The sequence below is a fragment of the Xyrauchen texanus genome, chromosome 9 (assembly GCF_025860055.1).
Source record: "Xyrauchen texanus isolate HMW12.3.18 chromosome 9, RBS_HiC_50CHRs, whole genome shotgun sequence".
Lineage (NCBI taxonomy): Eukaryota > Metazoa > Chordata > Actinopteri > Cypriniformes > Catostomidae > Xyrauchen > Xyrauchen texanus.
Window position 1 is genome coordinate 22,149,254 of NC_068284.1, and position 12,585 is coordinate 22,161,838.

Sequence of the window (12,585 nt, forward strand, 5' to 3'; positions counted from 1 at the left end):
ATTACACATAATTACACTTATTAGTGAATAGATTATTACAATTATTAAGCATAAAACGATTCATGAACTACAAAAATGGAAAAAGTAACAAACATGTCACATTGTTTTGGCAAATAATATTGTAATTTATAAATTGTACATGACTTATGACATTTTAATACACCTGCGTTAACACGTGTAATGTGAGACAACATGCCTGACTTGCATGAAAGATACATTTTTCCTAAGAACATGTTAAAAAATGTGGGTATATATCTGCCTTGATAATATAGTTAACCCTTGCCTTAATGTAAGGCAGTGTGGTTTGATTATGTTCACTTGTTTACCCGAGAGCTATAACGTCTAGGTTATGTATGTAACCTCCGTTCCCCGATGGAGGGAACCATACCATACCAACTTTATTTGTTAAGCACTTTACAACAACCAAAGTTGACCAAAGTGCTGTACAGAAAAATATACATAAACATATGTACAATTACTAACCATACAATAAAAACATTCAAAGTAACAAATACAATCAAGTAAATAAAGTCGACATCTTACTAGGTGTCAAAAGCCATAGAGAAAAGATGGGTTTTAAGAAGGGTTTTAAAAACAGATAAAAAAGAGGCCTGCTTAACATGCAAAGGCAGATCATTCCATAGTCTAGGGGCAGACACAGCAAAGGCACGGTCCCCTCTGAGCTTACGCTTAGTTTTAGGCACAGTCAGGAGCAGCTGATCATCTGACCTGAGAGCGCAGACAGGTTTATAAGAGTGTAGAAGCTCAGAGAGGTATGGCGGGGCAAGACCATTTAATGATTTAAAAGCAAATAACAGAATTTTGAAATGGATCCTAAATTGAATAGGCAGCCAATGTAATGAAGCTAAAATAGGGGAAATGTGCTCAGGTTTACATGTGCCTGTTAAAAGACGTGCTGCTGCATTTTGTATCATCTGGAAACGGGTGATGGAGGACCCACTAACTCCCACATATAGCGAATTACAATAATCCAGCCGTGTAGTTACAAAGGCGTGGATTGCAGTTTCAAAATGTTGTCTTGACAGAATTGGCTTTATTTTGGCCAGCTGCCTCAAATGAAAGAAGCTTGATTTGACAACAGCTTTGATTTGACTGTCAAATTTAAGCTCAGGGTCCACTTTAACTCCTAGGTTTGTAATGCTAGGTTTAATATAGGGTGCCAAGGAGCCCAGATCTACAGGCGGGGTCCCAGTGGTGCCTCCAAAAACCATCACTTCTGTTTTTTTATCATTAAAATTTAAAAAGTTCAGAGCCATCCAGGCCTTTATGTCATCGAGACAATTGAGTAGTTGTCCAGTAGTTGTTATAATTTTTCTTTTTAAGAGGTACATAAATCTGACTGTCATCTGCATAACAGTGGAATGAAATGCCGTACTTTCTAAGTATGGAACCAAGTGGAAGCAAATACAAAGAGAAAAGTAGAGGGCCGAGGACTGAGCCCTGTGGGACCCCACACAAGAGAGGAGCAGAGGAGGATACAGATTCACCTATGCTGACACAAAAAGTTTGATCCGCTAAATATGACCTAAACCACTCCAGTGCCATGCCATTGATGCCCACCCACTGCCTTAAACGTGAAATCAATATCTCATGATCCACTGTGTCAAATGCAGCAGTTAGATCCAAAAGCACAAGGATAACACAGTCGCCAGAGTCAGTCGCTAAAAAGATATCATTAAAAACTCTTAAAAGAGCGGTTTCGGTGCTGTGCAAGGTTTTAAAGCTGGACTGGAAAACCTCTAGTATATTATGTTCTTCCAATAATTGACTGTGCACAATCTTCTCCAGGATTTTTGAAAGGAAGGGCAATTTGGAAATAGGCCTGAAATTAGCAAGAACTGACGGATCCAGAGCAGGTTTTTTAATCAGAGGTTGAACCACTGCATGTTTCAAAATTTCAGGGACCACACCCGAGGTCAGACTACTGTTTATAACTGCAACAACAGATGGTCCTACAGTGGGGAAAACCTCCTTAAATAGTCGAGGGGAACAGCATCATTTGGAGAACCCGAGGGCTTCAAGTGACCAACTACTTCCTCTAAAAAAGAAAAAGTCACCGGCTCAAAATGATCAAAAACAACCGAGCAAGGGACAGAGATTGAAGGGTCTGAAGCTGAAGGTGCAATTTCAGACCTAATAGAAGTGACCTTATCAATAGAAAAGCAAAGGAAATTTTCACACATAGCAGGGGATGCCTCCATACAAGCATTCTGTGGTGCATTTAAAAGTGAGTCAATGGTGTTAAACAAAACACGAGGCTTGCGACTATTTGCCAGAATAATATCTGAGAAATGTTTTCTTTTGGCATCTTTCACAGTTTCCTGGAAATTACGCCAGCAATCCCTTAACATTTGAAGAGACACCTGCAATTTGTCCTTCTTCCACTTGCGCTCAGCTCTACGGCACTCACGTTTGGCTGCATGAGTCATGTAATTTAACCAGGGCTCAGATTTAGTTTTAGGCTAAAATTTAGTTTTAATGGAGCCACAGTGTCTAAAACAGTTTGGCAGGTGGAGTGAAACCATGAGCTAAGCTCTTCTGTGTGCAATACAGACTCAGGGGTGATGGTGTTCTGACTGAAAGCAGCCGAGAACTGAGCAGCAGTGGAAGGGTTCATCATGCGACAGCACCTTGCAATGTATGACAGGCAAGAGCAGTCTCAAATAATACAGGCATATGGTCAGAAAACACTGCGTCACATATCTCTAGATTAAGAACAGGCAAACCATATGATAAAACAAAAATTACGTGAGACGCTGTGTCGGAGAAGCGACACTAGGGGTCTCTCTTGAGCGCCGATATATACCTCTGTTCTATGAAAAAAGGCCAATGAGAAGTTGGCAGACGGTATTTGCATATCCCGCCCCCGGACATACGGGTATTTAAGCGGGGCAAATACCGGAGTTCATTCAGGATTTTTCCGAGGAGCCGGAAATGGTCCGGCCACAACAGTGGTTTGGCTCAGCGACGTGGCGGGGAAGACACAGCGTCTCATTCCCTCCATCGGGGAACGGCGGTTACATACATAACCTAGGCGTTCTCCTTCTATCGCTCTCTCCACGTTGTGTCATGGAAGCAACACTAGGGGTCCCACTTCAATCATGCCATGCACTGAGCCGTGTACATGAACTGCTGATACAGGAGCGGGCAGGTATTCTTACGTGCAAACGCGACCGGTGGTATCAGGCTGCACATACCCTTCCCCAATGCCCCATTAAAGTCATCAGAATCCTTCTGGTTACCCTAGTGAGGGGAACAAGGTGATGCTTGCCAACCTGGGAACGGGCCAAGCCTGGCTGGGCCTCTTTTTCTCGCATAGAGCAATTACGGCCGGGGCCCTTACATGCATTAAGGGAAGGGGGTCTTACCCCGTTTCCTATTCTTTCAGGGGGAGAAGACACTGCAGAGACCACACCTACCCTGCAGGGGAGGTAAAAGTGGCGAATACATCCCATGGCCGCTTAGGTCCTATGTGGGAAAGTTGGCGCGGTGGTAGATCCAGACTCGTAGAAGGGGGAAGCTACAGCACGGCAACCGAGGCAGCTGGAATCGCCTAAGGGAGACAGGGGGGTCTGCTCGTGAGGGGACAGTAACGCGGAATTACACACAGGGGGAGTCCTTACCTGTGGAGCACCTATTCCAGTGCAGGGTAGATTGAGTACCCGTAGTGGCTTGGGTCGGCGAGTTCCTCCGCTGAACTACGGACCCAAAAGGGCTAGGGAGGAATCAACCAGGGATCCGAGAGATGGGGTCTCCTAGGAACAAAGGCGCACAATTTTACCTCGGCTGAGGGAAAGGGCGCTAGGCGCAAGTGAGTCACCCGGCCAGTTTGTCAGCGTGTTACCGAGTTGTACGGGCTCGGACCTGAGAAAACACGGGACGATACTGACTCAATTCGGAGATTGTAGAATCTCGCGAAAGTGTTAGGTGTTGCCCCCCTTGCTGCTCTGCAGATGTCTGCTAGCGAGGTACTCCTGGCCAGTGCCCACGAGGACGCAACACTTCTGCTTGAGTGCGCTCGAACCTGCAAGGGGGGGGCACGGCCTGGGTGTGATAAGCCAATGAAATGGCATCGACAACCCAGTGGGCGAGCCTCTGTTTGGAGACAACGTTCCCTTTCTGCTGTCCCACGAAGCAGACAAAGAGCTGCTCAGAACGTCTAGAGCTCTGCGTGTGGTCCAGATAGATATGCAAAGCACGTACCGGACACACCAATGTAAGGGCTGGGTCTGCCTCCTCCAACTTGCAGGTTCACTACCTGATCTCTGAAGGGTGTGGTAGGAACCTTGGGCACGTAGCCCGGTCGCTGTCTTAGGATCACGTATGTGATTGGAGTGGTGGTGGTGTAGTGGTCTAAAGCACATTACTGGTAATCTGGTAATCAGAAAGTCGCCGGTTCGATCCCCACAGCCAACACCATTGTGTCCTTGAGTAAGGCACTTAACTCAAAGTTGCTCCGGGGGGGATTGTCCCTGTTATAAGTGCTCTGTAAGTCGCTTTGGATAAAAGCATCTGCCAAATGCATAAATGTAAATGTAAATGTGTCTGCCGGACCGAACTCCAGGCAAGTGTTGCTGACAGAGAACGCTTGCAGGTCCCTGACCCTCTTGATGGAGGCGAGCGTGATCAGCAGGGCCGTTTTGAGAGAAAGGGGGGCCTGTGAGGACCACCGAGAGATCCCAGGAGGGGAACCGGCTTGGCCGGGAGGGAGTTAGCCTCCGGGCGTCTTTTAGGAACTTGATAATTAAGTCATGCTTACCTAGAGACTTGCTGTCTATCATGTCGTGGTGAGCCGCGATGGCGGCGACATACACCTTGAGGGTGGAGGGGGACAGCCTCCCCTCCAGCCTCTCCTGTAGGAACATGAGCACTGACCTAACTGCGCACCTCTGTGGGTCTTCAGCCCGGGAAGAACACCAATTTGCGAATAGACGCCACTTTAGGGCGTAAAGATGCCTGTTAGAAGGGGCTCTGGCTTGGTTGATTGTATCTACGACGGTCGCTGGTAGACCGGCTAGATCTTCCGCATCCCGTCCAAGGGCCAGACATGGAGGTTCCAGAGATCTGGGTGCGGGTGCCAGAGCATGCCCCGTCCCTGAGAAAGGAGGTCCTTCCTCAGGGGAATTCGCCAGGGAGGGGCTGTCGCGAGAAGCATGAGGTCCGAGAACCAAGTCCGAGTGGGCCAATAGGGGGCCACCAAGGTGACTTGCTCCTCGTCCTCCCTGATCTTGCACAGCACCTGTGCAAGAAGGCTCACTGGGGGAAATGTGTACTTGTGCATCCCCGTGGGCCAGCTGTGTGCCAAAGCGTCTGCCCCGAGGGGAGCCTCTGTCCGGGCATACCAGAGCGGGCAGTGGGAGGTTTCTCAGGAGGCAAACAGGTCTACCAGGGCTTTGCCGAACCGCTCCCAGATCAGCTGGACCGACTGGGGGTGGAGCCTTCAACCCGATTTGGAGGCAGAGGTCTGTCCAGGGTTTGAAGGTTTGGCGGAAGGCGGTGGTGATTCTCACACAGTGCGTGCCGCAGCGCCATGCTCGTTGCGGGACTTGAGTCTGAAGCCAGTGCTGAAGTGGTCTCATATGCGTCAACCCTAGCGGCGCGGCCACCGCAGAGGATGCCATATGCCCCAGGAGCCTTTGGAAACATTTTAAAGGGACCGTAGTGCCAGGCTTAAAGGAAGTGAGGCATTTAAGCACCGACTGTGCATGCTCGTTGGAGAGACGTGCTGACATTGAGTCTAACTCCATGCCGAGAAAAGAGATGTTTTGAACCGGGGCGAGCTTGCTCTTTTCCCAGTTGACCTGAAGCCCCAAACGTCTGAGGTGCCTGAGCGCCTGGTCTCTGTGCACGCATAGTAACTCTCGCGAGGCCGGCTTCTCGGAGCGGGGCAAGGGCTGCCTCTGCGACTTTCGTGAAGACGCGAGGGGATAGAGACAGGCCGAAGGGGAGGACTGTACTGATACACCTGGCCATCGAACGCGAACTGTAGAAAGGGTCGGTGTCGTGGCAGGATTGAGACGTGAAAGTACGCGTCCTTCAGGTCTACCGCTGTGAACCAATCTAGATGCCGGATGCCAGACAGAATTTTTTTCTGGGTGAGCATTTTGAACGGGAGTTTGGACAGAGCCCGGTTGAAAACTCGCAGGTCCAAGATTGGTCGTAAGCCGCCGCCTTTCTTGGGTACAATGAAGTAAGGGCTGTAGAAACCCTTCTTCATTTCGGTTGGAGGGACAGGCTCTATCACATCTTTGAGTAAAAGAGAGGCGATTTCCTCGTGCAGGGATTTGGCATGTTTGCTGTATACTGCGGAAAAATGGACTCCCGCGAAGGGGGTTGAGGCCTGGCAAACTGAATTGCGTAACCGAGTTGAATGGTCCGGTGCAGCCAGCGTGACGGGTTGGGCATTGAAAGCCACGCCTCTAAACTCCGTGCTAGGGGCACCAAGGGGACGAGTATTTTTGACGTACACAGCGGGGCTTCGCAGCAGGGCAGAACAGGTAATATGGCGTCGGGAGGCAGTGATGCGTCCTGAGGCTTTGGTGCTGAGAACAGACTCGAAGCACTTACCTTGCTCCTCACACCCGGCAGGGGGCGGTTCATGACTGAGGAAGAGGTCTGATGTTGGCGTCCTCTGGACTCGGCCGGGGAACAGTCGTGGGGCGGGGGTCCGCGTTCAGGAAACCGGGACTGTTGAGATCTGGAAGCACAGTGCCGTGAGAAAGGCATTTGAGGGCCAGGTGACCCAGAGACAAAGGAAATAGCTCTTTTATTGAGAATTTGGGTACTGCAGCCCTTGTTAGGGGGTGCTGCAAATTAAAAAACACAAGATTCCCCTCCCGGCCCTCCACCGGGGGACGGAGCGGTCTTACCACCTCTGGAGCTAACGTCTTGGACTCTGGGTCGGCTGTCTCAGGAGCGCCTGGGAGCCTTCCGGGTCCTCAAGGGGGTCCGTGAGACAGGGGGCATGCGCTTCCCGCGGAGAGCTGGGCCCGGGTTGAGGCGGAGCAGAGTGTTTCTTAGCCGCTGGGGGATGCCCTCGGCGAGCAGACGGGGCATGGCCCGGGGCGGCAGGTTTGCGGCGGGGCATGATGTGAGAGATGGCCTCCGTCTGCTTCTTCACCGTGGAGAACTGTTGGGCGAAGTCCTCGACGGTGTCGCCGAAGAGGCCAAACTGGGAGACCAGGGCATTGAGGAAGCAAATCTTGTCAGCTTCACGCATCTCGACCAGGTTCAGCCACAGTTTACGTTCCTGGACCATGAGCGTGGCCATCTGTGCGACTGCGCTGTGACCTTCGTCACTCTCAGGGCGAGGTCGGTCGCTGAGTGCAGTTCCTGCAGCGTGTCGGGATCAGGGCCACCCCCGAACATGTTTCTGAGTGCCTTGGCCTGGTGGACTTGCAGGAGGGCCATGGCATGCAGGGCAGAAGCGGCGCGTCCTGCAGCGCTGTAGGCCTTCGCAGTCAGCGAGGATGTTGCTCTACAGGGCCAGGAGGGGAGTACAGGGCGGCCCCGCCAGGTGGTAGGGTTTCCGGGGCATAGGTGGAGGGCAACTGCCCTATCCACCTGGGGAATCTGCGTGTATCCGTGGCGGTTAAGCCGTCGAGGTTGGCGAGAGCGGATGAGCAGGTGGCGGTGTGATGAGTGGAAAGGGGTGCTCTCCACGATGACGTCAGCTCATCATGCACCTCCGGGAAAAACGGGATCGGGGGGGCGAGGCTGTGAGTGGCGCCCGGACCCCAGGAACCAGGCGTCCAGCCATGATGGCTATGGGGGAGGATGGAGGGTTCCAATCCAAGTCCACGCTAGCGGCGGCCCGGGAAATCGGCCTCGGCCTTGGCGTGCAGGCCCGAAAGTGGCAGCCCAGGGGAGTCCTCAGCGTCAGATACCGCGCTCTCCGATGCAGCGGCGAGCTCATCCATTTCGATCTCAAGAGGATAGGCAGACTGACTGTTAGGCGAGCTGCTGTTACCTCGAGCACGGACGGGAGTCAACGAGGGTGCTGGGGGGCGGGTGGTCCGAGGGGGCGTACCCAGCGGAACTGCACCCGCTGCCATCCCCAAATCGCCTCCATCGCCAACCGCATCGTCCTCAATCCCGTGGGAAGAAGGAGCAATGCGGGGGGCGGCTGGAATGGCTTGCTTTCGGTTGAAAGCAAGCTGCGACCGCAACGTTGTCATGGTCATGTTCTCGCAGTGAGAACATGAACCGTCCACAAACCCAGCCACGGTGTGATCTCTGCCCAAACACACGAGACAACGCCTGTGGCCGTCTGAAGCGGAGAGCATTCTACCGCATCCAGGAACAACACAGGGGCGGAAAGGCATTTTGAAAAAGACGCATCCTGAAAAGGACGTTCAACGCCGCTGTGTTTTGCTCTTTTAGAGGAAATTACTCTTTTAATAAAATCACTCTTTTTTTTTTTTTAACTCTTCTGAGTTTTTCTGTGCTGTCTAAGCGCCCAGGAGCAAGAATGCACAGCCGTGCACGAAGGATAAAGCCACTGTTGTGCGCGGTCAGATCCAACAGCATGCAGAGCGTCAGAGGAATAACAGGAACTTGGTGTGTAACTCGCAGCAACTGCATACACGACCATCGGCTCCAAAGAAATTTTCTGAATGAACTCCCGTATTTGCCCCGCTTAGATATCCGTATGTCCGGGGGCGGGATATGCAAATACCATCTGCCAACTTCTCCTTGGCCTTTTTTCATAGAACAGAGGTATATATCGGCGCTCAAGAGAGACCCCTAGTGTCGCTTCTCCGACACAACGTGGAGAGAGCGACAGAAGGGGAACAAAATATTATGATAGTGAAAATTTACTTTTGACTCCAAATCTTATCGTTACTGAAATACAGCTCTTGTGAAAACTTCCCAATGTGACAACAAGCCAGGTCTCCCCTACACATAAAAACATACTCAAGTAAATGTAAAGCACAGCCAACAGCACATAGTCCATGATTGTATTTGAAAGATTGAGTAGAATTTTTATTGGTGTGTCTTTAATTTGCAGTGTCTAATATGTGGAAAAGTCTTCAGGAAGCTCTGGTCCCTACATGAGCACAATAAGATTGTTCATGGCTATGCTGAGAAGAAATACACTTGTGAGATTTGTGAGAAGAAATTCTACACAATGGCTCATGTACGCAAACACATGGTCGGTGAGTTGTGTTAGTAGCCTTTTCACTTTCAAAGCTATACTTACAATCTCTCCCATATTCTTAACACTAAGCGTTTATGCTTTGAATAAACTTTTATTCAACTTATCTAATAATCCTTCAGCCCACAACAAGGAGATGCCATTTACATGTGAGACATGTGGCAAGTCCTTTAAAAGGAGCATGTCACTGAAAGTCCACTCTCTTCAACACTCAGGAGAGAAGCCATTCCAGTGTGAGGTATGACATTTTCAAATCTGGATTTGACATTTATTAGAGGCATTTCTGGCTGTGTTTTTTAATGTGTCCACTATATATCTTTAGGTCTGCAGTGAGCGTTTTCAGTACAAGTACCAGCTGCGTTCTCACATGAGTATCCACATAGGACATAAGCAGTTTATGTGTCAGTGGTGTGGGAAGGACTTCAATATGAAACAGTATTTTGATGAACACATGAAGACACACACAGGTGAGATCCAAACACTGATACCTTTACACAGAGACAGACAGTTGACAAACAACATGCCCAAAATTGTCATTTGTGCCTTGTTCTGATGGTTCTTTTTAGGAGAGAAACCATATATATGTGAGATATGTGGGAAGAGCTTCACAAGCCGACCCAATATGAAGCGGCACCGCCGTACACACACCGGAGAGAAGCCTTACCCCTGTGAAGTGTGCGGCCAGCGATTTCGCTTCTCCAACATGTTGAAAGCTCACAGAGAGAAGTGTTCCCAGGTAAGGAACCCTTCCACCTCTGAGGCCATTCATCCAGAATTTGACTCTTCCACTCTAACTATTCAAATGGAAGCTGCTGCAAACCACTGAGAGATATTGGCCCACATCTGCATGGTATAGTCTCTTTTCCATCAGCTGTGCTGCGCTCAGTTGATGTGGCTCCATCACATTCTCACCTGCGTTCCCTTACACCACTCTTCACTTCTGGAAGGACAGACTCTAGAAACCTGTAACTACTGCACTGTATCATAATACTGTATTATAATATTTCTGATACAGAGGCACTTTTTATGTAGCAAATGTAACCCAGTGTTCTTTGTCTTATCATCTGTCAAAATGTTCTCAGTCAGCTGTGCTTTGATAATCCTTAGTTAGGTAAACAATATTGTAACTAAAATACTGAAACTATTACTTAGATACAATATATCCTTATTGCAATACATATACATGTTTATGTACAGTATATTTACAGAATAATAAACATACAGAAGCATAAAGAGCTGTAATAATAAGTGTTTGGAGTAATGACCTGTTAATAGTTGAAATTTGTTGTCAGTAGTTTGTATTTCTGGCACTTGTTAGTTTGAGTGAAGGGTTTCTTACTGTTTTGTGTGTTTATTACACACTGGGTTTTATACTATCCTGATTTCTGTTTTGATTTTTTGATTTTATTTTTACTTTTATTTTATTTATTTATTTTATTATTTTCATATACATGTTTATTTTGAAGCACCTTAAAGGCATAATTCACCCAAAAAGGAAAAATCTTTCATCATTTACTCACATTCATGCCATCCCAGATGTGTATGACTTTCCTTCTTCTGCTGAACACAAAGATTTTTAGAAGAATATCTCAGCTCTGTAGGTCCTCATAATGCAAGTGAATGGGTACCAAAATTGTAAAGCTCCAAAAGCACATAAGGGCACCATAAAAATAATCTATATGACTCCAGTGGTTAAATTCTTAACTTCAGAAGCGACATGATCTTGTCGATTCTCTTGTATTGTATGGACCTAAAGAGCTGAGATATTCTTCTAAAAGTCTTCGTTTGTGTTCAGCAGAAGAAAGAAAGTCATACACATCTGGAATGGATTTTTCCTTTTTGGGTGAACTGTCCCTCTAATAATAGAATTAAATTAACTCTTAATTTTTAATTGTCCAAAATTGTGAATGACTAAACATTGTTCATTGTCAACAGTTGATAAAGCTGGTAAATTTACGAGTCAATAAATGTATGACTCAATTGTTTTGTTGCTTTAAAAAAATTGAGGATTTGTGTTGTTGATGTTGCCCAGATCATGAATGTGTTTAGGCTTAAATTGCTTATATTTTAGGGCACCAAAACTTCTATATGTGGACCCATTTAACAGATAAATCATAAGAGATATATTGTGTAATTTTATTTTTAAAAGCATTTATGTTTTACTAGTAAATATACATCCCTGTCGTACAGTCTCTAATGCAGACTCTAATATTTATCTTCTTAATTAAAAGTCTATTTTTATTGTCATTTTAAACGAGTCATTTTTCCACTTTTTAGACCTGGAATTTTCAGCCTTTGATGTTTAAATTATAAATATTTTTACACAGCAATATAGTTGGTATTTTTTGATATATAGGTATTTCAATCCCAATTTCATTTTCATTCACATTTCAGAATCAGAATGAATTTTATTGCCAAGTATGCTTCCACATACAAGGGGTTTTCCTTGGTGACTAAAGCTTCCAGTGCACAAACAATACAACAACAAGACATACAAATATTTTTTAATTAAAAAAAATAGAATAAAAATAAAATAAAGAAGAAATAAAGAGTGAATAGAAATATAAGTATATGTAGAAATACACAGTAAGACAAAAATCTACATATTGTATATAAAAATACGAATCTGTTATATACAGTGCAAGGGAATGTAATGCAGAAGAGGTAGGATATGTTAAATAATATAATTGACTAGGCTGTGTATTGCACATAATTATGGATCGCTTGAGGGAAAAAACTTCTTGTGCCTGACAGTTCTGGTGCTCAGTTATCTGTAGCGTTGGGATTCAATGTGGGTCTCCCACTTAAGGTTCTGTGAGATGGTAGTGACCAGGAACCTGAATGACGCCACAGTGCTGGTTAGAATGGTGGGCGGGTCAATGTTTGGGTGTTCCTCCTAATGTCCACAATCATCTCCACCGTTTTGAGCGTGTTGAGCTCCAGGTTGTTATTGAGCCAGCTGTTCAACCTCCCTTTTGTATGCAGACTCATCGTCATCTTGGAGAGTCCAATGACAGTAGTGTCGTCTGCAAACTTCAAGAGCTTGACAGAGGGGCCCTTTGCAGTGCAGTCATTAGTATACAGGGAGAAGAGTAGTGGGGAGAGCACACATCACTGAGGGACACCAGTATTGATCGTACATGTGCTGGAAGTGAATTTCCCCAGACTCATTAGCTGCTGCCTGTCTGTCAGAAAGCTGGTGATCCACCAACAGATCAGAACAGACAGATGGGAATGGAGAGATGGGTTAATTTATTCCATAGGACAGCTTGGATGATGGTGTTGAAAGCCGAATTGAAGTCCACAAAAAGGATCCTTGCATATGTCCCTTCTATGTCCAGATGTTGCAGGATATGATGCAATCCCATGTTGACAGCACCAAACACAGACCTGTTTGCCCAATAAGC

The 12,585-nt window shown here is 47.1% G+C and overlaps 2 protein-coding genes across 2 annotated transcripts in view; one reads left to right on the forward strand and one right to left on the reverse strand.

Moving 5' to 3' along the window:
- Positions 1 to 2,638, reverse strand: part of LOC127649694 (CTD small phosphatase-like protein) — a 23,440-nt gene extending 20,802 nt beyond the window's left edge. Inside the window, exons 1-2 of the mRNA XM_052134929.1 lie at positions 2,544 to 2,638; positions 621 to 729 (exon numbers count right to left, since the gene is read on the reverse strand). Of these exons, the coding sequence (XP_051990889.1) occupies positions 621 to 729; positions 2,544 to 2,638 (204 nt within the window). The remainder of the gene's footprint in view (positions 1 to 620; positions 730 to 2,543) is intronic.
- A 6,119-nt stretch (positions 2,639 to 8,757) lies between these two features.
- On the forward strand, positions 8,758 to 11,425 carry LOC127648687 (zinc finger protein 652-like). The gene is made up of 4 exons (XM_052133407.1): positions 8,758 to 9,179; positions 9,301 to 9,416; positions 9,501 to 9,645; positions 9,745 to 11,425. The coding sequence occupies exons 1-4, from the start codon at positions 9,152 to 9,154 to the stop codon at positions 10,002 to 10,004; spliced, it is 549 nt and encodes a 182-aa protein (XP_051989367.1). The 5' UTR covers positions 8,758 to 9,151; the 3' UTR covers positions 10,005 to 11,425.
- The last annotated feature ends 1,160 nt before the right edge of the window (positions 11,426 to 12,585 follow it).

What these genes read in the sequence shown, in the direction of transcription:
- LOC127648687 (XM_052133407.1), top strand. Translation starts at nt 9,152, where the DNA reads ATGGCTCATGTACGCAAACACATGGTCG. An exon ending in AGAAGCCATTCCAGTGTGAG is followed by an intron (nt 9,417 to 9,500) that starts GTATGACATTTT and finishes ATATATCTTTAG; the next exon opens with GTCTGCAGTGAGCGTTTTCA. An exon ending in ACACATGAAGACACACACAG is followed by an intron (nt 9,646 to 9,744) that starts GTGAGATCCAAA and finishes GGTTCTTTTTAG; the next exon opens with GAGAGAAACCATATATATGT.